Here is a 24,545-nt window from a genome sequence, read left to right on the forward strand (position 1 = left end):
ACGCATGGTGATCTTAGGCTTGTGTGCGGTTGCTCGGCCGTGGAAACTCATTTCATGAAGCTCCTAACGAACAGTTCTGACGTTGCTTCCAGAGGCAGTTTAGAACTCGGTGGTGAACGTTGCAGATGAGGACAGACAATTTTTACACCCTACGCGCTTCAGCGGTCCTGTTCTGTGAGCTTGTGTGGCCTACCACTTCCTGGCTGAGCTGTTGTTACTCCTAGACGTTTCCACTTCACAATAACAGCACTTACAGTTGACCGGGGCAGCTCTAGCAGGGCAGACATTTGACAAACTGACTTGTTGGAAAGGTGGCATCCTATGACGGTCCCACATTGAAAGTCACTGAGCTCTTCAGGAAGGCCATTCTACTGCCAATGTTTGTCTATGGAGACTACATGGCTGTGTGCTCGATTTCATACCTCCATCAGAAACGGTTGTGGCTGAAATAGCCAACTCCACTAATTTGAAGGGGTGTCCACATACTTTTGTATATATAGTGTAACATCCATTTGAGACAATGTGGGCTCTTACGTCAGGCATTTCAAACATTTAGTGTCTCCTCTGTAGAGCGACTGACACCTTATTAAAATTGGGATAAATATGCATTCTGACTGACCTATGACAGTGTTCTAACGGCGTTGACTTTTGAAAACAAGCCAAGTCCTCGACCAATGATTGAACAGGACTTCAATAGCATTCCAAGCATTCTACAACACCTTGAGTCAATATCTCATTCTCTCTCGAAAGAAATAAGAATGAATTGCCAACACACTGCTAACCATCCAATAAGGATAAGGCGCCTGGAGCATGCATCAACTAGCCCTGTGGTTGGACTAGACCCAGGCTGGTACTAGAGCGTGGTCCTGTAATGGCAGTAATGTACAACTCCATTCTGCCCAGAAGTTGAAACGAGTAATTCATGATGTTCCAAAAATGCAGATCTAAAGAGAACACAGTCATCGATCCACATCTAACACTTATATTGATAAGACGCCCTAAATTGTCACACTTTATTTATTTAGACAATTAAAAAAATACACATCCATCAAACAATGAAACAGCCAAGGAAAAACATGCATATCTAATGATTTAATTACAAAAAAAAAGTTTAAAAAAAAAGGACATCTCCGTAGATGAGTACTTGAAAAACATGTCACATGAAGTAAGGAGGTAGTGCTCATAGACGGCATCCCAAACGGCACCCCATCCCCTACATAGTGCACTACTTTTGACCATGTCATTTGGGACGTAGTCGCAGACAGTCTCCATAGTGTTTGGTGCCCTACAGGTTCCGAGGTCATCCAAAAAGCCCCTTAGCTTTCTTCTTCTTGGGTCGGGCGGAGGGCCGATCTGCGGCAGTAGCCATGGGAACTGTAGTCTGTGAGGACGGGCAACAGACGTGTCAGAAACAAGGATATTATGGTTACATTATAGCCTTCAGTCTGAGGGAGAGGGGTCTAGGCTGGGTTACCGTACAGCCCTTAGGCAGCGTTTACACAGACAGCCCAATTCTGATCTTTTGCCCAATTATTGGCAATACAGCTGATCAGATTGCTCAAAATACCAATTAGTGAAGGAAAAAAAAAAATCACAATTGGGCTGCCTGTGTAAACGCAGCCTTAGTGACATCTGCTGCTGTAAAAGGGCTTATCAATAAATCGGATTGATTCATTCATTATTATTGGTAAATCAGAATCATTGCGGAGTTGACCAGACCTTTTCCTCATTAGGTGTCTCTGAGTCTGTGGTTCTGTCTCTATCCCCCTGGTCCAGCCCATGGTTCACCTCCTCTCCTGTAGGGAACAAACCAACCACCAATTCACACCTATAGTGGCCATAATCAGACACTAAAACCCATTTTTCACACTATTGAGCCAAGCTGAGCTGTCCTGGCCAAGGCAGCCTTGGTATGAGCTGCAACGTTGCAACACATTTATTAACGTTGCAACAAAAGTATCAAACTGCTCGAGACTCCAACTTTCCCACGCCAGTTGTCCTGTTAAAAGCAGCACTAGCAGGAGAAGTGAAGTGTTTGGGTGATTGATGTTGTTCAGCTAGATTACAGAAATGTCTGGGACAGAATATAGTACTTCATCCCTCCCCCTAGTGATCTCTTATAGAATGTGTCTGTGTGTGAGAGAGTGTGTTGGTAGGACATGCGATCCTACAGGTCTAAATCTGAGGCCTTGGGCCACAGAGGTGACAGCAAGATGGGATGGGATTAGAAAGATCATACGACCAATGAGAAGAGGTCCAGACCTGGGGGCTGTGTGCCGCTGGCGGCGTGGTTAGGGTCACGGTCCTCTGTGGTGGTTTCGTCCTCTTCGGGGGCGTGTCTCTCAGAGATCTTACGTTTGCGAGCGTTGGTGTTGCCGTAGGACGTGACGGCTGAGTAGAGCTCCTGCAGCTCAGAGTCAAACCCCAGACCGCCCTGCCTCGCACATACCTGTGGCACAGTCTGAGGGAGAGTGAGAGAGAGAGAGAGAATGGGAAAGTGAGAAAATTATGACAAATCCAACTAATGTCAAAACTGTTGGCTATCTTTCCATAAATATACATTTATATGAATATTTTCCTGCACACTATATTTTGAGGGGATTAAATGAAAGAAAAATAAGAGTACAGGAAGCAGAGGGAAAGGACCAGAAATAAACTGTGACCTGAGCAAACACTAAGCTATCAGAGAGGGAGAGAAACAGTATGAGGGAACGAGTGAGAGGTGGAGAGAGAAAATTACACTAAATGATTTAGAGAGAATAAATGAATGATATGGAAAGACTATGTCCTGCAGTGACTGTGTCTGTCAGTCAGTCAATCAGCCAGCCTCCTGCCTGGTGGCCTGCTTTCCCCAGTCAGTCACATGGTAGAGGTCTGGAGGAGTGACTGAAGTCTTTCCCCAGTCAGTCACATGGTAGAGGTCTGGAGGAGTGACTGAAGACTTTCCCCAGTCAGTCAAATGGTAGAGGTCTGGAGGAGTGACTGAAGGCTGAAGGCCTGATAAGGGTCTAATGAAAGCACTTTTTCTAGCAGTTCTGGCACAAGGTAGAGACTAGCAAACAGGAACAACACTACAGGAGACAGGAACAACACTACACGAGACAGGAGACAGGAACAACACTACAGGAGACAGGAACAACACTACACGAGACAGGAGACAGGAACAACACTACAGGAGACAGGAACAACACTACACGAGACAGGAACAACACTACAGGAGACAGGAACAACACTACAGGAGACAGGAACAACACTACAGGAGACAGGAAACAGGAACAACACTACAGGAGACAGGAAACAGGAACAACACTATAGGAGACAGGAAACAGGAACAACACTATAGGAGACAGGAAACAGGAACAACACTATAGGAGACAGGAAACAGGAACAACACTACAGGAGACCGGAAACAGGAACAACACTACATGAGACAGGAAACAGGAACAACACTACAGAAGACAGGAAACTTCGGTAGGTCTATATAAGCTGCTGCAACACCGTACTGCACTGTTGTGTGTGTGCGCACACACACACACACACACACGTTGACGCCACAACCAACTACAAGTCAAGACAGATAACATACTAAACTCATACAGCACGTACACACTATTCATTCTACTCTTTCACTTGCTTTTTCCAGTCAAACGGAGAGGACAAACTCTGAATTAGCTGTTCAAATATTGACGGGGAGAAATTGGTGGTCTCGCACTGCTGTCAGTGAGAGGGGCTCCTAAACATACTTGGTCAGGTTTAGAGGTCTGCATTGATTTATTTTAGTTTTTTGTTTGTTTAAATATCGTAAAAATAAATGTATGCTCTGGTCAGGCTTTAGTTCCCCTTTGGGCACAGAGCAACCAATGTGTGGAGGAGCAGCGGCTCCATAGAAAAGGAGCAGAGCCACCCTTCTCTTCTCTGCTCTCCTCCTCACCCTTCTCTTCTCCGCTCTCCTCCTCTCTCTCTCCATCATCTCATTTTCTGTTCCGCACGTTCATCTTTCTTTCCACGCAATTTTGCTATCATTCAACCTCCGGTTTTTATCCATTTTATCATTCATGCTATCATTTGGCCCTGGTCTTTTCTCCCACACTTTCATCAATGTGCTCCGTTCCACACAAACCACTGTATTTCAGTTTAAATGAGTGTTTATTGCATTCAATTCCTGTGACAACAGTGCCTTGTGAAATGTGGAAACTTCCTGTTTTCCCATTTTGTCCCAACCTTCTCCTGTAGGACACATCGGAAAACACTTGGCATGCACACCTCTTCTGGAAAACACTTGGCATGCACACCTCTTCTGGAAAACACTTGGCATGCACACCTCTTCTGGAAAACACTTGGCATGCACACCTCTTCTGGAAAACACGTGGCATGCACACCTCTTCTGGAAAACACGTGGCATGCACACCTCTTCTGGAAAACACTTGGCATGCACACCTCTTCTGGCAAACACTTGGCATGCACACCTCTTCTGGAAAACACTTGGCATGCACACCTCTTCTGGAAAACACGTGGCATGCACACCTCTTCTGGAAAACACGTGGCATGCACACCTCTTCTGGAAAACACGTGGCATGCACACCTCTTCTGGAAAACACGTGGCATGCACACCTCTTCTGGAAAACACGTGGCATGCACACCTCTTCTGGAAAACACGTGGCATGCACACCTCTTCTGGAAAACACGTGGCATGCACACCTCTTCTGGAAAACACGTGGCATGCACACCTCTTCTGGAAAACACTTGGCATGCACACCTCTTCTGGAAAACACGTGGCATGCACACCTCTTCTGGAAAACACTTGGCATGCACACCTCTTCTGGAAAACACGTGGCATGCACACCTCTTCTGGAAAACACGTGGCATGCACACCTCTTCTGGAAAACACTTGGCATGCACACCTCTTCTGGCAAACACTTGGCATGCACACCTCTTCTGGCAAACACTTGGCATGCACACCTCTTCTGGAAAACACTTGGCATGCACACCTCTTCTGGAAAACACTTGGCATGCACACCTCTTCTGGAAAACACGTGGCATGCACACCTCTTCTGGAAAACACTTGGCATGCACACCTCTTCTGGCAAACACGTGGCATGCACACCTCTTCTGGAAAACACTTGGCATGCACACCTCTTCTGGAAAACACTTGGCATGCACACCTCTTCTGGCAAACACTTGGCATGCACACCTCTTCTGGAAAAAACTTGGCATGCACACCTCTTCTGGCAAATTTGCTCCTTTTCTGTCAAGTTGTTTGAGGATCATTGATGGACAGTAACAGTAAAACAAGGTGAAATCCTTAATGGTGAAACTGCTTCGTCTGTTTGTGATGTAACAACAACAAACAAGTTACTGCAAGAACAAACACTTTTTATTTTATTTTTATCATACATCATTGCTCACAATATGCACAGCAATATCTTTACCATGCTGCGCGACGTCGCCTCGGCAACATAACCAATAATGGTGGTGGGGGCGGCCAGCGGTGCCGTTTCCCCTTACAATGGATGACATCTAAGTCAGCGCTGTAACTAGGCCACTTGGGACCGTCCCTTTAAACCGGCAAGTGTAAAGCATTCTCAAAAGTATGTCCAATGTATTGGGCCTGCGTCTCAGAGTAGGAGTGTTGTTTTAGGATCAGTTTAGCCTTTTAAAGCATAATGAATAAGGGCATGGACCTAGATCAGCCCTCCTGGACGATAAACAACTCTTAAACGCATAAAAAGGGAAAGAATGGCATAAAGAGTTAACAAAACAAAAGGTCAAAGGTCAGTTTAAATAGACTACCGTGGTTCAACCACCTCTCTACCTCACAGTTAATAATATTCATCTGGAACTTTCCTGTGGCCTCCACCAGACTGAGTGGCCTGCCGCTGTCATAACAGACCAAAGTCCTGCAGTACAGAGACAGGGGAGGAGCTACTGCTTTGGTGAGCTCACCTGTGTTAGGGATTTGATTGAGGTTAGGGTCAGTTTACCCTCATCGGACTGTCAATGGGATGCACGCCAGTCAAGTTCCTTTAGTTGCACCCTCACAAATCTGAACCCTGCCCTCTGTAGGGTTGTTAGACTGCTGGCCATCCATAATCCATTCTGGCACCTTAGCCAATCACTGCCCTGCGGCCTGACCAAAGAAAAACAAGGAAGGATGAGTAGAAGGAGGGTGAGGGATGTTGACATTTCGCTCTATTACTAGTGGGTAAACAGCTCTGAGTTTAGCCGGTGTTGTTTCTAGGCCGGTGTTGTTTTATGAGATAGACCAGTCTCTAGGCAGAACAGTCTCTAGGCCGGTGTTGTTTTTCTGAAATAGACCAGTCTCTAGGCCGGTGTTGTTTTCTGAAATAGACCAGAAATAGACCAGTCTCTAGGCCGGTGTTGTTTTATGAGATAGACCAGTCTCTAGGCTGGTGTTGGGGATTGGTGCTGACCAACCTTCATGGAACCCTGGTACAGACTGCTGAGGCCTCACCTGATCTATAGTAAAAACACTGATGCTGGATCCTAAACTGGCCCCTAACCCCTATACCCTAGTCAGGAACCACTGACCCCTACACCCTAGTCAGGAACCACTGACCCCTACACCCTAGTCAGGAACCACTGACCCCTACACCCTAGTCAGGAACCACTGACCCATACACCCTAGTCAGGAACCACTAACCCCTACACCCTAGTCAGTAACCACTGACCCATACACCCTAGTCAGTAACCACTGACCCATACACCCTAGTCAGTAACCACTGACCCCTATTCCCGACACCCTAGTCAGTAACCACTGACCCCTAGCCCCAACACCCTAGCCAGTAACCACTGACCCCTAGTCAGTAACCACTGACCCCTAGCCCCGACACCCTAGTCAGTAACCACTGACCCCTAGTCAGTAACCACTGACCCCTAGTCAGTAACCACTGACCCCTAACCCCGACACCCTAGTCAGTAACCACTGACCCCTAGCCCCGACACCCTAGTCAGTAACGACTGACCCCTAACCCCGACACCCTAGTCAGTAACCACTGACCCCTAGTCAGTAACCACTGACAACTAGTCAACTACTCTCACCCTCTTTCTCCCTCTCTGCCCTGTCAACTACTCTCAACCTCTTTCTCCCGCTCTGCCCTGTCAACTACTCTCAACCTCTTTTTCCCTCTCCTCAGTCAACTACTCTCACCCTCTTTCTCCCTCTCAACCTCTTCTCCCTCTCTTCCCAGTCAACTACTCTCACCCTCTTTCTCCCTCTCTTCCCAGTCAACTACTCTCACCCTCTTTCTCCCTCTCTTCCCTGTCAACTACTCTCACCCTCTTTCTCCCCTCTGCCCAGTCAACTACTCTCACCCTCTTTCTCCCTCTCTTCCCAGTCAACTACTCTCACCCTCTTTCTTTCACTCAGGCCAGGAGAGGAGCCAGGAGACTGAGGAGAGGCTTCCCCACATCACTCCCTCTCTCTGGGACAACTGACAGGAGGAGTGGGGGTCAGACCTCTGGAGGGGATTTATGATTTTATGAGGATCCCCAATAGCCGACGCCAATGATGACAGCTAGTCTTCCAGGGGGTCTGACATAACGAAAAAGACATTACAGACAAAAATACTCTATATACACACACACATAAAAACTGAGCAATCGAGAGATTAGGGCCTTGGTCAGGGAGGGGACCAAGAACCCGATGATCACTCTGACAGAGCTCCAGAGGTCCTCTGTGGAGATGGGAGAACCTTCCAAAAGGACAACCATCTCTGTAACACTCCACCAATCAGGCCTTTAAGGTAGAGTGGCCAGACGGAAGCAACTCTTCAGTAAAAGGCACATGACAGCCCACTTGGAGTTTGACAAAAGGCACCTAAAGGACTCTCAGAACACGAGAAATAAGATTCACTGGTCTGATGAAACCAAGATTGAACCCTTTGGCCTGAATGACAAGCGTAATGTCTGGAGGAAACCAGGCACCGCTTATCAATACCAGGCCTTGTCCCTAAAAACAGACACATGGTGAGGTAGAGAAGTAGAAACAGGGAAAGGGGATACTTAGTCAGTTATACAACTGAATGCCTTCAACTGAAATGTGTCTTCCGCATTTAACCCAACCCCTCTGAAACAGAGAGGTGCGGGGGGCTGCCTTAATCGACATCCACGACTTCGGCGCCCGGGGAACAGTGGGTTAACTGCCTTGCTCAGGGGCAGAACGACAGATTTTTTACGTTGTCAGCTCTAGGATTCGATCCAGCAACCTTTATGATTACTGGTCCAATGCTCTACCCACAAAAACCCCACCCCAGGCAGGCTTGTCCCTAAAAACAGACATGGTGAGGTACAAACACACATAAACCCCAGGCCTTGTTCCTAAAAACAGACATGGTGAGGTAGAAGGGTGTAAATGTAGAAAGCCATCACCGACAGCTGTCCAAGATTCTACATGGTGAATAAGGAAAGACAACCTCTGATCACAGGCAACAATGAAGAACACATCTAACTGACTATCCAAGGTCCCTCCCCCAGAGCCTCTCCAATGGTTTAGAGGAGGATGCAAGGGTAGAGGATGCAAGGGATCGAGGAAAGATGAATTGAGAAAGATCCTTCCTCGTGTCTCCTTTTCTCCTTCTTCCATCCCTCCACTTGCACACAGTTTCCACAGGGCTCTCCCCTGCCTCCGGGCCTGTAATTAGGGCCATTGTGGCCTGGCCGGCTCCCTCTCACTGCCCCTTCAGCTGGCGGGCCTGGTTCTAGACGGCCCAGTGTGGCGTCCCACAAGACATCAGGATGGGCTGCCGGCCCAGCGCTACACAGATCCCAGCAACCCTCAGACACGTGATGTAAACACTGGCTGCAGTCCAAACTCAAAGTAGACGGCCCTCGGCCCCTAACCCCTCAGTCCTTGAATGACGTTTTACATCGTCACATCCCAGTGAACCTTAAAATGTCCCTTGCCCCAGCGAGGGAGAGTGATGTTCGGAGAGGCAACGTCCTAGGTGGAAATCTTCAAGTTGATTTAAAAAACAACCAACCTAAAGCTATTAATATACTGTACCTAGCAAGCTAACATAGCTCACTAGCACTCCTGTCAGGTAGCTAGCTAAAGTTCCCCATAGCTGGCAAGCTAGTTTTATAGTATGGTCATGTATTCCAATACATTTCAGAATTCCCCAAAAATATGTTTATGAAGTTAGCTACGTTTTATGGGCTCCTTACTACAAGACTAAGCCAATTTGTCAACGCTAAAATAAACGTCATCCACAGTATATATATTTTTCACCAAGCTAGCATCGTAAGTTTGCCTGACACGGCGAAAATAGAGCCGTGTTGATTAAATTTGACACTTCGCGGCCACCAGAATTTGACACATGGCTACAGTTTGCATTGATTTGTGGGTCATATCAACCCCAAAAGCGATTAAAGTTCTTCACTCACTCTCTCCAGCTAAATGGAGGGCCGAGGGGGCAACGTTAGTGAACTGGACATCAATCTAAGATGGCAATCAAACTGCATCCGGTTCTGACGGGGGTTCCCCCGAGGGAAAGTGGCAGGAGTTGGTCCAACTGACTGTCTGGTAGAACAGGGCAACAGGAGCTGGTCCAACTGACTGTGTCTGGTAGAACAGGGCAACAGGAGCTGGTCCAACTGACTGTGTCTGGTAGAACAGGGCAACAGGAGCTGGTCCAACTGACTGTGTCTGGTAGAACAGGGCAACAGGAGCTGGTCCAACTGACTGTGTCTGGTAGAACAGGGCAACAGGAGCTGGTCCAACTGACTGTGTCTGGTAGAACAGGGCAACAGGAGCTGGTCCAACTGACTGTGTCTGGTAGAACAAGGCAACAGGAGCTGGTCTAACTGACTGTCTGGTAGAACAGGGCAACAGGAGCTGGTCCAACTGACTGTGTCTGGTAGAACAGGGCAACAAGAGCTGGTCCAACTGACTGTGTCTGGTAGAACAGGGCAACAGGAGCTGGTCCAACTGACTGTGTCTGGTAGAACAGGGCAACAGGAGTTGGTCCAACTGACTGTCTGGTAGAACAGGGCAACAGGAGCTGGTCCAACTGACTGTGTCTGGTAGAACAGGGCAACAGGAGTTGGTCCAACTGACTGTCTGGTAGAACAGGGCAACAGGAGCTGGTCCAACTGACTGTGTCTGGTAGAACAGGGCAACATGAGCTGGTCCAACTGACTGTGTCTGGTAAAACAGGGCAACAGGAGCTGGTCCAACTGACTGTGTCTGGTAGAACAGGGCAACAGGAGTTGGTCCAACTGACGGTGTCTGGTAGAACAGGGCAACAGGAGCTGGTCCAACTGACTCTGTCTGGTAGAACAGGGCAACAGGAGCTGGTCCAACTGACTGTGTCTGGTAGAACAGGGCAACAGGAGCTGGTCCAACTGACTGTCTGGTAGAACAGGGCAACAGGAGCTGGTCCAACTGACTGTCTGGTAGAACAGGGCAACAGGAGCTGGTCCAACTGACTGTGTCTGGTAGAACAGGGCAACAGGAGCTGGTCCAACTGACTGTATTGCTGTTAGTTTATAGGGAGTCCTACCTACAGTCACACAGAGCAGGAATTCCTCAGCCGTGTGTGATAAGGCCCACTCCTGTTTAGAACACCGCTGTCAATGATTTACCACACAGAAGAGGGAGAGAGAGAGAGAGAGAGAGGGGGAGAGAAGAGGGAGAGGGAAAGGAAGAGAGAGAGGGGGAGAGAGAGAGGGGAGAGAGAGAGGGGGAGAGAGGTAGAGGAGGAAAGGGGATGGGGGAGAGAGGTAGAGAGAGAGAGAGAGGGGGGGAGCAGATGGAAGAGGGAGAGAGAGGGGGGAAAGGGAGGGAGAGAGAGAGGGGAAAGGGAGAGAGAGAGAGAAAGGGAGGGAGAGAGAGAAAGGGGAAAGGGAGGGAGAGAGAGAAAGGGGAAAGGGAGGGAGAGAGAGAAAGGGGACAGGGAGGGAGAGAGAGAAAGGGGAAAGGGAGGGAGAGAGAGAAAGGGGAAAGGGAGGGAGAGAGAGAAAGGGGAAAGGGAGGGAGAGAGATAGAGGAGGAAAGGGGCGAGAGCAAGAGAGGGGGATAAAAGGGGAGAGGGAGAGAGAGAGCGTGGGGGGAGGGAGAGAGAGCAAGAGAGAGGTGGGAGAAGAGGAGAGAGGTGAACGAGAGAAAGACATGGAGAGGAATGCAAGAGAGGATGACCAGAGCATAGAACCATGGCATCAGCTCAGCCACTGATCTCAAAACAGCCTCTATCCATCTAGCAGTGCTTGGACTGATCTAGACAGGAGCTGTATGACAGTTCACACAGGTGGCTGGTCTAGCGGTAATGCTGCAGCCTTCAACACACAGGTGGCTGGTCTAGCGGTAATGCTGCAGCCTCCAACACACAGGTCTACACTGTCTGCATAGGTTTAAATAGGGCCTGCTGCCCTTTGACACAAACTCTCTCTCTGTTCAATGAAGACAGAAAATACATGACATCTACATAAAGGGAGATGACAGGAGCAGCAGAGCCAGATCTGAAGTCCAGAGGTGATGATAGGAGCAGCAGAGCCAGATCTGAAGTCCAGAGGTGATGATAGGAGCAGCAGAGCCAGATCTGAAGTCCAGAGGTGATGACAGGAGCAGCAGAGAGAGATCTGAAGTCCAGAGGTGATGACAGGAGCAGCAGAGCCAGGTCTGAAGTCCAGAGGTGATGACAGGAGCAGCAGAGCTAGATCTGAAGTCCAGAGGTGATGACAGGAGCAGCAGAGCCAGATCTGAAGTCCAGAGGTGATGACAGGAGCAGCAGAGCCAGATCTTAAGTCCAGAGGTGATGACAGGAGCAGCAGAGTCAGATCTGAAGTCCAGAGGTGATGACAGGAGCAGCAGAGCCAGATCTGAAGTCCAGAGGTGATGACAGGAGCAGCAGAGCCAGATCTGAAGTCCAGAGGTAATGACAGGAGCAGCAGAGCCAGGTCTGAAGTCCAGAGGTAATGACAGCCTCTGGCGGAGGGAGCCCCTGAATAACCAGGGGGGAGATGATAGGAGCAGCAGAGCCAGATCTGAAGTCCAGAGGTGATGACAGCCTCTGGCGGAGGGAGCCCCTGAATAACCAGGGGGGAGATGCTAACCACAAACCCGCAGTAGCTCCCCACATCCCCTGCTTCCAGACTTCTCCCCGACCCCCAACCCATAGACCCCCAGGGAGAACCAAATCCACAGCACTACAGATAGACTAACATGTTAACTCACAGTGTTAGGGGGCTACTGTAAACGCTCCACTCCCCTGATCTGACCCGCCTGTTCCTATCCAGCATGGGGGAGGAGGGGTGTGGGGTATGGAGCGTGAGGTAGACCACAGGGAACATGCCCCCCCCCCCCCTCTTTCACTCAGTCACAATGTTTTTCTCCTCTCAGCACCAAAACCCCAAGGCATGCGTCACTGCTGCGGACTGGTCACACACACACACAAAAAGGAACACTCAACGACACACCCTCCCCTCTGAAACCAAAACCATGCGTCATTACCCGGTCCAGTGTGGACAAACAGACACGCCCCTTGCCAGGCCAGATCCACAAGCGGTGACAAAATAGCCCCAAAACGGGTCAAAAACAGGTGAAAACGACAAAAGCCCAGATGGAGATTAGTGTGATCTAAACGAAGGACAGAAGGGTTTTTCACCACAACACTGTCACTCTGGGCCCCTCCACCTTCACATCAGAAATGGGCATCTAGATTCCAGATGAACCCAGGACACGGTGTGTGTGTGTGTGTGTGTGTGTGAGAGACAGTGGACGGGTAGTCTAATTCCAACCTCCATGTCAATGTTGACCTGTGGTGTGTGGGGTGTTACTGTGGGGTGATGAGGGGGCTCCAATGGAAAGCTAGAAAGGTACCTGGGTTGACTTTCTCTTCCCCGTCTGTCTCGTTCCCCTCCTTTCATCTGCACATCTCTCTCATCCTCCTTTCCAGGAGGTCTACTCTACAGTGGAAGAGGATGGCAATAGAAAATCCCCAGTGGTGGGATGAGAGGAGGGGTGGAGTGAAGGAAGGTACAAACCACACCTGGGTTCAAATAGTATTTGAACTACTTTGAGCGATTCCCTGAGCCTGCCCGGATGGCAGCGTTTGCACTTTTGGGACCATTCCATTGGAAGGCAAGCTCAATCAAGCAGAGTGCAAGTATCTGAAAGATTTCAAATGCTATTTGAACCCAGGTCTGTCGACATACAGAGAAGTCCTTCCTCTCTCCTCCCTTTCATTTGCAGGAAAATCATTCTCCAAAAATACCCCTGCTCACCACTTTGAAGGACAGATATGTCATTCTAAATGTGTTTGCCCACAGATAAAGGCATCTTTCAGTAGCCATTGAGTAAAAGTCACCATCAAAAGGTAGGCGCCGTGTTGACTGCGGTGAGCAGAGGTGAAGGGGGCATTATCTGGGCCTGGGTTCCCAGTATAGTCTTACGAGCCGAAGGCTGGAGGCTAAAACAGATCCCAGTATAGTCTTACGAGCCGAAGGCTGGAGGCTAAAACAGATCCCAGTATTGCCCAACGAGCTGAAGGCTGGAGGCTAAAACAGATCCCAGTATTGCCCTACGAGCCGAAGGCTGGAGGCTAAAACAGATCCCAGTATTGCCCTATGAGCTGAAGGCTGGAGGCTAAAACAGATCCCAGTATTGCCCAACGAGCTGAAGGCTATAGGCTAAAACAGATCCCAGTATTGCCCAACGAGCTGAAGGCTATAGGCTAAAACAGATCCCAGTATTGCCCAACGAGCTGAAGGCTATAGGCTAAAACAGATCCCAGTATTGCCCAACAAGCTGAAGGCTATAGGCTAAAACAGATCCCAGTATTGCCCAACGAGCTGAAGGCTATAGGCTAAAACAGATCCCAGTATTGCCCAACGAGCTGAAGGCTATAGGCTAAAACAGATCCCAGTATTGCCCTACGAGCTGAAGGCTGGAGGCTAAAACAGATCCCAGTATTGCCCTACGAGCTGAAGGCTAAAACAGATCCCAGTATTGCCCTACGAGCCGAAGGCTGGAAGCTAAAACAGATCCCAGTATTGCTCAACGAGCTGAAGGCTATAGGCTAAAACAGATCCCAGTATTGCCCTACGAGCTGGAGGCTAAAACAGAGCCGACTTAAGAGGGAAGATGAACAGCAAGACACCAGGAGAGACAGACGGACACAAAAGGTACACAGAGAGTCTTCCCAGAGGGGGAAATGCAAACGGAGACACCACCTCCTATAGATAAATACTACACACACATGCCACGGCTCCTCGCCTAGCGCCACCTCCTCCACCCATCTGTCTACTGGTTAGGCCATGAGCCCAAAGGAATGGCTGGCCACGGATGCCACCTCCCTCTCCAGTGTGTGTGTTGCATTGGCACTTCGCAGTGAAATTTTTCCAGACACTTATTTTCAGTTTGGACTTTGGTCCGTGGCGGCCTGTCGGTGCTCAGTGGAATTTGCCGTGGCCGGGAGAAGAAGGGTGTGAGGTGTGTGTACTTTGATCTGAGAGGAGGAAAGGCCACGTTCCCCTGCATGCATTGCCATTCTCTTTATGGGCCATGTCCAGATGAGCATTTCCCCAAAACTCCAGGGAGGTTTACTACAGTAAGGTCCGAGCCCAAGGTAGAGGGCCTCGACGGGGTCAGGAAGGAGGACGAGTACCCACTACCCTCCGTACGGGACAGGAGGGAGGGAGAGTGGACCCTGCCTGCCCCCTGTTTCACACTGCAGAGTTCAGACAAAAATCCATCTCTACATTCCCCAGGACACTTCGAAATGCCAAAACACACACACAGGTCAGGGATGGGGGTCAATGGAGCAACGGACTGAGAAATTCCACATCCTACCACACAGTCAAACTGAAACACACTAACTAAAACACAGGCTCATCAAACTACCAGGGCACCAAACAAACACACACATCAACTGCATGGATCCCTATACTACTGTTAACACAAAAGCAATTCAGACAATTTATTTTGAGCATATATAGGAAGTATTCAAGCTATATTCTTACAATAAAACACTTTGACAAACAAATGATCTAAATGTGTGTTTGCATAATCAGCTCTATATTTTATAGACTTTTTTGCTCCTCTTTATCAAGGGGGCCAATCATTTGGGACCTGACTGCACACACACTCTCCGGCGTATTCATCTAGACAGCTACAACTTTCTACTCTCTTCCAGCATGTTTCCTATGAGGCGACAGGACACAAAGTCACCTTTTATTCAGTGGTATTTCCATACACCTGTTACCGTTTAGATTAGAAATGAAAGCACTTTGTGTATCAGGTCCCTCCATTTGAAGGTGTCAGAAGTTTTGGGAAAACAATGCACCTATAGTGTATTAAAATAGTCAAACGTTTAGTATTTGGTCACATATTCCTAGCACACAATGACCACATCATTCTTGTGACTTTACAAACTTGTTTGATGCCTTTGCAGTTTGGGAATAGGAACTGAATGTTGAATAATGTATTGTGTCATTTTGGAGTCACATTTATTGGAAATAAGAATAGAATGTTTCTAAACACTTCAACAGTAATGTTGATTCTACCATGATTGCGCATAATCGTGAATAATGACAGAACGTTAGAGGCAAAATTATACCCTCCAAAAACATGCTAACCTCTTCAAAGGACCAATAACAGGGGAGGGGAGCATTTTGGGGGGGTAAGAGCAAGGACCCAGCCCTCACCAGGCGACCCAGGAGACTACGCACAAGAGGAGCGTAAATCTATATCATCTGGATGACGGGAGTGCACGACGATCGTCTAAGAAAGTTGATTTTCCCGAGCGGACTCATCATAAGTGCAAAGTAGAGCTGTGACGGTCATGGAATTTTGGATGAAGGTTATTGGTCTGCATAATGACCGCGGTCAGCGTGATAATCGTTTGAATAGCAAAATGTTTTAATTATTCTTTTAAAGACGCACATTTTCTTCTCTCCTCCACTCCCGCATGTGCTGCAGGAAGTGGGGCGTTGCCTAGGCAACCAAAGCCTTGTTTGCTACAGCAAGGAGCAACAAAGTCTCCTTACGTTGTAAAGAGTCCATGTAACCGTAGAAACAGACTCAACGAATGCCCATCCGTCCCGTCTTCAGTCAGCTGTTCCTTCCATAATGTTTTTATAGGTTATGACAGTTAGTTTATTTTCATGATCGTCAGTTACGTGATTATACGGTAACTATGCCGCCCTCGTGCCAAGGTGATGACCGAGGGCGGCAGCAGTAAGAGGTTTATCAGCTCCTTCTCCCCTGAAGAGGCCACCGAGGCTAATATGGAGATACAAGAGCGCATCGTGTCCTCCAAGCCTCTTTTATTTCCCAACAGGAAATGTACTTGGCCATGATCCAGCCAAACCCAGCCCCTCCCACCAACCACCTCATGGCTATAATGCCCCTAGAACAGAACAAACTACATTCACCAGTTGGCTGAGCAAGAACCCAGTCCTCACTGGACGACCCAGGGTGCCATGCAACTGAGCACAATGAGCGCCTTGTGCAAACAAAGCATTTCCTTTAAAGCCTGAACACCCGATTGTCTTTCAGGTCTAGATAAAGGTTCAATTAGAACCTCATACAAAGCATTTCCTTTAAAGCCTGAACCTCCGATTGTCTTTCAGGTCTAGATAAAGGTTCAATTAGAACTTCATTATAAAAATAACGGTCATTTACAAAAGTGTGGACACACTACTCTGTCAATGATCACTAGATACAACAGGGACAGACAACCATCCAAGTAGGAAACTAGAAGTCATCAATAACCTTGTTTATGGAAGGCCACGCCCAGAGAGAGACACACAAAATATTGCAGCAGAAACCTGGTTTATTGGCTTACTTACTAAGCTGAGTATTCAAAGACGGCTCTCGCCAGGCTCTCTCTTTCCCAGTAATATATTCCTCCTAAATATGCATGTTCAGTATGCCTGAGATTGCGACTATGAAACTTACCTGTGTCAGGAAGTTCTCTCTGTAGCTTTGTTCCTCAAACAACTCTGTCTGCAATCGCTCTGCAAAACACACACACCAACGAGAGGAACAGGTGTGTATGTTGTGTTTAATGAGTGTATTTTTGTTTCTCTGCACGTAGAGCCTACCTCTGCTCAGCACTGCCCCATTGTCCCTGTAGTCTTGGAGCTCAGTGTCTTTCCTGGCCAGCAGAGCTCCCAGTTGGCCCACCTGTCTCTGCAGTAACCTGCTCATCAACAGCAGGGGGCGCACAAGCTGACTGCACACCTGAGAACACACCAATACACATTACACAACCATTAGTCATGGAGCAGACACAAACTGGGGCTTGCATAAAAACACACACAAAAGTTCAGTGAAAGTTGAGTATAGAGTTGGTGTTCAGTTAAGTCTATAGATCGTACCAAAGCCACAGGGGCAGGGGTGCAGCGGAATTCCCAGTAGAAAGGCACCCCAGCCAGCTCACTCTTCAACTTCAGGTTGATGTCACCGCCGTGGTGGTTGAGGGAGAACTGAAGCGCACCCCCGTCCTCCACCCGTCCAGACAGACAGGGGTGAGCCACCTCACACATGTGAGAGAAGAAGGCGTGGACGGGAGCCCGCAATCGCCTGTTCAGCTCCTGTTATGACAGAGAGGAAATTTTTTCAAAGGCTGTTGAAATGTACTTTAATTTGTGTGTGTGTGTGTACATATATATGTGTGTGTGTGTGTGTGTGTACATATATGTGTGTGTCCTCCTTGCCTGAGCTCTGTCCTGGATGGCCCTGGTGTCCATCTCCTCCTCCCACACAGAGTGCAGGTCCGTGAGCAGGATGCGGTACGCTGTGTCCCCAAACCAGGTCTTTGCCAGGAGCTGAGACCCACTGATACACACTGGTACCCAGGGACAGTCCAGCAGAACCCCATCAACTGCATCTCTCTCCATGGCAGACTATCACCAGGCCAGCACCAACCACCTAGAGAGATGATGTAACATTACTCCCATCTCTCTCCATGGCAGACTATCACCAGGCCAGCACCAACCACCTAGAGAGATGATGTAACATTACTCCCATCTCTCTCCATGGCAGACTATCACCAGGCCAGCGCCAACCACCTAGAGAGATGATGTAACATTACTCTCCATGGCAGACTATCACCAGGCCAGCGCCAACCACCTAGAGGGCTGAGGAGCAACCAGGTTGTCATATTTCCCTTGTCTTGTGAATGAACTACAACCATGAAAGGCTGTGGTTATCTAGGATCATGCACATTGCTGTCTTATAGTACAGGCATCATCTGCTTGTCATCACTTGACAGAAGCACAAGTCATATAATGGCAACGTCTCTGTTCGCTTACTCTTGACACTGGTTGGATGGAGTCAGTGAGTCGCTAAATCAGCCACGTTAAAGTACGAGACTCAGTCTGGACACAGATCTGTTAAAACGTGTTAGACGCTGCTGTCCTAACCGCATAATCACACACCATCTATATGAGCCGACCACTAGCAGCAACTTGAGGTTGTTGGGGATATGTAAGGAGGTTGTTTTCGGGAATACTTGGTATTTCTAGCAAATGCCATTATTTTACAGCGCATATTTCAGAGGTTAGTGAGCAAACTAATGTAATGCAAATGGTAAATAGAAAACGTAGCCAACTCGCTTTATGCAATGTTTATGTTACCTTGCTTTAGCATGTGACAATATTTAGGAAGTGAATATTCAACAAGCCAATATCAAAGTAACGTTATGCATGCAGTACGCGACAAAAAGTATTTAGCATAATTTTCATTAATTGTGCTTATTCAATTTACGTAAATGATGTGAAATTATTCAGGTTGGGAACAGTTTATTATAAAAAAATAAATTCCCGAGAATGAATGCACATACCAAAGTTTGGGAACGGTCCTGCGGTCAAAACATTCCTCTGCTTTCACTGAAACAAAACCCCTCATTAAATTAGTTCCGCTTTAGAGGCCCTGTCCTATTTTATCAATAAAAAAAAACATAATTCTTCTTAACTAAATTCTTTGATAAAATAAACATTTGAATTAATACTTAGATAACCGAATCAAATAATTTCCCAAGTAAAAGGCAATGAACTTGACAAAATAGGCTGCCAAAAAATATATATTTTTGCTACATCTTCCCATAATAATCTCTGTGGTCTCTGTTGCGCCTGTGATATGGGGAATGCGGTGTCTCCACGATCCTGGGTCTCTCCTTGCCTGGCTTGCTGCCTCTGGTGCTTCTGGTAGGGGAGGAGCTGGGGGTGAGGGGGTCGGAGGTGGAGATGGGGGTAAGGGGGGAGAAGACCAGTCCGCTGCGGAGTGGTGACATGTCGATCTCTGAGAGGAGGGACCACTGTCCAGAGTCTGAGCCAGCTCCGGTGGGGAGATTGTCACTGCTGAGCCAGGAGTGGAGTGTGGTGAGTGGTTCTGTGCTGGAGCTGGCTCCTCCTGATCTCTGGGTGTGCCTGTCAGTGTTGCTGCCACCACTGGTTTGGCCTACATGTAGATCTGGAGGGTTGTACTCACACAGCATGCCACCGAGGAAGGGAGAACTATCTAGGGTCCAGGTTTCCAGGTCTGGAGAAGGTGTGTCAGTGGCCCGTGAGCCGAGGTGCGGCAGGGGGGAGCGCGTCAGAGGGCTTTGGCTCAGAGGGTCGGATGCCGGTGGGATGGACAGGGGGGAGATTAACTGAGAGCAGAGAGTCGGGCTGGTTCTCTGGGCAGCAGGCAGACCTCCAGATCTCCAGTCCAGGCCTCCCCCACCCCCTCCTATGGGTGTCGGCACAGTGGCAATGTTCTCGGTCCAGGCCCCCAGCAGCCGTGGTGGGGCCAGGTCGATCAGTGTAGGGGACCTGAAGGCAGTGCTGCTGCATGGGGCATCTTCTTCCCTCCTCTGCCCTCCGGAACCAAGAGAGCCAAGCCCAGCAAAATTCAGCTTCCACCGACTTCCAATGCTGCCCATTCCAGCAGCCTCTCTCTGGGTCTGGGTCCACCCCGACTCCCTCACTCCTCCAGCGGCACCACTACCAGTCCTCCCATGGTCTCGGTCACTCTTCCCCCTGGACGGGCTCTCCTGGTAAGGCTGGTAGCCGGGGTTAGCTGGCTGACACTCCTCCTGCTGGTAGCTGGGGTTAGCTGGCTGACACTCCTCCTGCTGGTAGCTGAGGTTAGCTGGATGACACTCCTCCTGCTGGTAGCTGGGGTTAGCTGGCTGACATTCCTCCTGCTGGTAGCTGGGGCAAGCTGGCTGACATTCCTCCAGCTGCCCATGCCTGCTCTGTTGGCGCGAGTGCACCAGGGTGGCATGGAGGGCCACCTTGGGGGTCAGCGTCAGAGAGGAGAGCGTCTTGAGGAGGGAGGACGATACTGTAGCATGCACCTCCTTTTTCTTCCCAACCTCCTCCTCTCCTTCTTCCTCCTCTCCTTCTTCCTCCTCTCCTTCTTCCTCCTCTCTGTCTTCCTCCTCTCTGTCTTCCTCCTCCTCCTCTCCGTCTTCCTCCTCTCCTTCTTCCTCCTCTCCTTCTTCCTCCAGGGTAGTAAGAACACAGAGGGAGGTCAGGTGGATGGGAACGGCCACATTGGTGGGTTTAGGGATGTGTCTGGTACTGGGCTGAGCGGAGGTGGAGGCTGAGGCTGCGGTGGAAGCTGGGGTGGCGGGACCCTCAGGCAGGACCAGGGTGATGTGTCTGGGGGAAGAGGTGGCCCTGGACTGGACAAGGTGGTCCATGGAGCTGGAGGCCACACTGCTAGGGGGAGATGCCTTATGGGCCACGGCTGATGTAGGTGGGGTGGCTACTGTTGGCGGTGTGGTATATTGATCAGATGGAGGTGGAGAGAATGGGGCTGACTGGGCAACCTGGGTGGAGGCCATACATGTGGACAGGCCAGATGCTGCAGCCAGGGTCTTTCTGGGAGATGGAGGCTTGCTCATTTCAGACACTTCGTTCTCGTTGTCTAAGGGTATTTTCTCCTGTAAGGAAACAGCAGAAGAAATTACACATGAAAGATACTCTCTCTCTCTCTCTGTGTGTGTGTGTGTGTGTGTGTGTGTGTGTGTGTGTGTGTATAAACACAGATCAGCAGTACCTGTTGTATGGTAAGGCACTTTAAAAGTGGCACAGGGGGAGTCACACCTGCAACATAAAAACAGTGACATCAAAATCAGCACTGCCATGGATATTAATATTAACCAGAGAAATCCATATGCAACATCCTATCTGTCTTTTTGCCGTTGCCGAGTTTAGCCATGTATGTGTGTGTTTGTGTCCGTGAGTGTGTGTCCGTGAGTGTGTGTGTCCGTGAGTGTGTGTGTCCGTGAGTGAAAGGTTGCCCAACCCAATGGCCCCGTGGGCAACATGTTATCTCTCTGTTGTTTCGCCGCCTCTGAACAGCCTCCAAAATTGAGCAGCTTGGAGACCATCGTTGCCTTTTTCCTCCACTTAGAGAGAACCTGCAAACACACACCAGACAAAACCCTCTCAGATATACTGTTTTACAGGACACAACACTGCCCTACAGCTCAACCAAGAGGGTCATTGACATAGAATGGAACATACACACAGGGTTAGTGTAAATAAAGCATTTACAGAGAACACACACTACGATTGTGGCCAATTCAGGAAATTAATAATGAGAAATCTGTATAGGACTTCCTGAATGCACTGAGTTGATAGAGAGCGAGAGAGTTGAGTTACAGACAGACAGACCTTGAACCTCTTGTTTATCCTCCAGGGGGTACCGGTTCTAATCCCTTTCTTCATCACCACTTTCTCCAGGTACTGCAGGGAGTCCTCGGACGACTCAAACGCCTCCATCTCCTCATGCATCTGCAGTAGCCTGGGCATCATGGGGGTAATAACTTAACATTAGGGATCCGTTCCAAATAGAACCCTATTCCCTTTATAGCGCACTACTTTTGACCAGGGCTCTGGTTCCTTTACATCCCACAGGGCTCTGGTTCCTTTACATCCCACAGGTCTCTGGTTCCTTTACATCCCACAGGTCTCTGGTTCCTTTACATCCCACAGGGCTCTGGTTCCTTTACATCCCACAGGGCTCTGTTTCCTTTACATCCCACAGGGCTCTGTTTCCTTTACATCCCACAGGTCTCTGTTTCATTTACATCCCACAGGGCTCTGGTTCCTTTACATCCCACAGGGCTCTGGTTCCCTTACATCCCACAGGGCTCTGGTTCCTTTACATCCCACAAGGCTCTGGTTCCTTTACATCCCACAGGGCTCTGGTTCCTTTACATCCCACAGGGCTCTGGTCAAAAGGAGTGCACTATATAGTGTCAAGAAAAAGTATGTGAACCCTTTGGAAATACCTGGATTTCTGCATAAATTGGTCATAAAATGTATTCTGATCTCCATCTAGGTCACAACAATAGACAAACCGGTGTGCTTAAACTAATAACACACAAACAATTATACATTTTCATGTCTTTATTGAACACACTGTGCAAACAATCACAGTGGAAAAAGTATGTGAACCCTTGGATTGAATAACTGGTTGGTAGCAATAACCTCAACCAAACGTTTTCTGTCGTTGCAGATCAGACCTGCATAACGGTCAGGAGAAACTTTGGATCATTCCTCTTTACAAAACTGTTTCAGTTCAGCAATATTCTTGGGATGTCTGGTGTGAACTGCTCTCGAGGTCATGCCACAGCATCTCAATTGGGTTGAGGTCAGAACTGACTGGGCCTCTCCAGAAGGCGTATTTTCTTCTGTTGAAGCCAGTCTGTTGTTGATTTACTTCTGTGTTTTGGGTCGTTGTCCTGTTGCATCACCAACTTCTGTTGAGCTTCTATTTGGAGGACAGACATTATCCTGAAAAATGTGTTGATAAACTTGGGAATTCATTTTTCCGTCAATGATAGTAAGCTGTCCAGGCCCTGAGGCATCAAAGCAGGCCCAAACCACGATGCTCCCTCCACCGTACTTTACAGTTGTACTGTGCCTTTTTTCACTCCACACAGTCTTGTGTGTTCCTTCCAAACAACTCAACTGTAGTTTCATCTGTCCACAGAATATTTTGCCAGTAGTGCTGTGGAACATCCAGGTGCACATTTGCAAACTTCAGACGTGCAGCAATGTTTTTATTGGACAGCAATGGCTTTTTAAATTGGTTTAAATTAATTGTTATTTAACCTTTATTTAACTTGGCAAGTCAGTTAAGAACACATTCTTATTTACAATGACAGCCTACCAAAGGCCTCCTGCAGGGATGGGGGCCTGAGATAAAAAAACGTTTTTAAACACAATATAAATATAGAACAAAACACATATCACAACAAGAGAGACTACATAAAGAGAGACCTAAGATAACAACATAGCAAGGCAGCAACACATGATAACACAGCATGGTAGCAACACAACAAGATAGCAGCACAAAACATGATACAAACATTATTGGGCACAGACAACACCATGCAAAGCAAACACAACTATCAGTAATAGTGTCCATGATTGAGTCTTTGAATGAAGAGATTGAGATAAAACTGTCCAGTTTGAGTGTTTTTTTGCATCTCGTTCCAGTCACTAGCTGCAGCATACTGAAAAGAGGACCGACCCAGGGATGTGTGTGCTTTGGGGACCTTTAACAGAATGTGACTGGCAGAACAGGTGTTGTATGCAGAGGATGAGGGCTGCAGTAGATATCTCAGATAGGGGGGAGTGAGGCCTAAGAGGTTTTTATAAATAAGCATCAACCAGTGGGTCTTGAGACGGGTATACAGAGATTACCAGTTCACAGAGGAGTATAGAGTGCAGTGATGTGTCCTATAAGGAGCATTGGTGGCAAATCTGATGGCTGAATGGTAAAGAACATCTAGCCACTCGAGAGCACTCTTACCTGCCCATCTATAAATGAAGTCTCCGTAATCTTTTTTAATGTATTTTTAACCAATATTTACCGAAGCAAATCAGTTAAGAACAAATTCTTATTTACAATGACGGCCTAGGAACAGTGGGTTAACTGCCTTGTTCAGGGGCAGAACGACAGATTTTTACCGTGTCAGCTCGGCGATTCGATCTTGCAACCTTTCAGTTACTAGTGCAATCCAGGTAGCCTAGCATGGGTAGGATGGTCATCTGAATCATGGTTAGTTTGGCAGCTGGGGTGAAAGAGGAGCGATTACGATAGAGGAAACCAAGTCTAGATTTAACTTTAGCCTGCAGCTTTGATATGTGCTGAGAGAAGGACAGTGCACAGTCTAGCCATACTCCCAAGTACTTCTATGAGGTGACTATGAGGTGACTACCTCAAGCTCAAAGCCCTCAGAGGTAGTATTCACACCTTACCAAACCACATGATCTTTATTTTGGAGGTGTTCAGAACAAGGTTAAGGGTAGAGAAAGCTTGTTAGACAATAAGAAAGCTTTGTTGTAGAGCATTTAACACAAAATCCGGGCAGGGGCCAGCTGAGTATAAATGGATGAGAGCTTCCTAATAAATTGAGAAGAGTGTGGGGCCTAGGATCGAGCCTTGGGGTACTCCCTTGGTGACAGGCAGCAGATTTCCTGACTTTATAGACTGCACTCTTTGAGAGAGGTAGTTAGCAAACCAGCCCAAAGACCCTCAGCTTCTTTCGTAGTGTCCTCCCATGCACACCATTCTT

The 24,545-nt window shown here is 48.3% G+C and overlaps 1 protein-coding gene across 2 annotated transcripts; it reads right to left on the reverse strand.

Moving 5' to 3' along the window:
* Window positions 1–989: 989 nt before the first annotated feature.
* On the reverse strand, window positions 990–18,848 carry LOC139372964 (non-homologous end-joining factor 1-like). 2 transcript variants are annotated; one of them, XM_071112868.1, is made up of 8 exons: window positions 18,804–18,848; window positions 17,677–17,890; window positions 17,338–17,553; window positions 17,062–17,200; window positions 16,916–16,974; window positions 2,263–2,461; window positions 1,720–1,796; window positions 990–1,381 (listed from the first exon to the last, which is right to left on the reverse strand). In XM_071112868.1, exons 2-8 carry the CDS (start codon window positions 17,857–17,859, stop codon window positions 1,301–1,303), a joined length of 954 nt encoding a protein of 317 aa, XP_070968969.1. In that variant the 5' UTR covers window positions 17,860–17,890; window positions 18,804–18,848; the 3' UTR covers window positions 990–1,300. The 2 variants fall into 2 exon arrangements, with proteins under 2 accessions (XP_070968969.1, XP_070968968.1); XM_071112867.1 differs by having other exon boundaries at window positions 1,008–1,381; window positions 16,916–17,200.
* Between the last annotated feature and the right edge of the window lie 5,697 nt (window positions 18,849–24,545).

The sequence above is a fragment of the Oncorhynchus clarkii genome, chromosome 18 (genome assembly GCF_045791955.1).
Source record: "Oncorhynchus clarkii lewisi isolate Uvic-CL-2024 chromosome 18, UVic_Ocla_1.0, whole genome shotgun sequence".
NCBI classification, from domain to species: domain Eukaryota; kingdom Metazoa; phylum Chordata; class Actinopteri; order Salmoniformes; family Salmonidae; genus Oncorhynchus; species Oncorhynchus clarkii.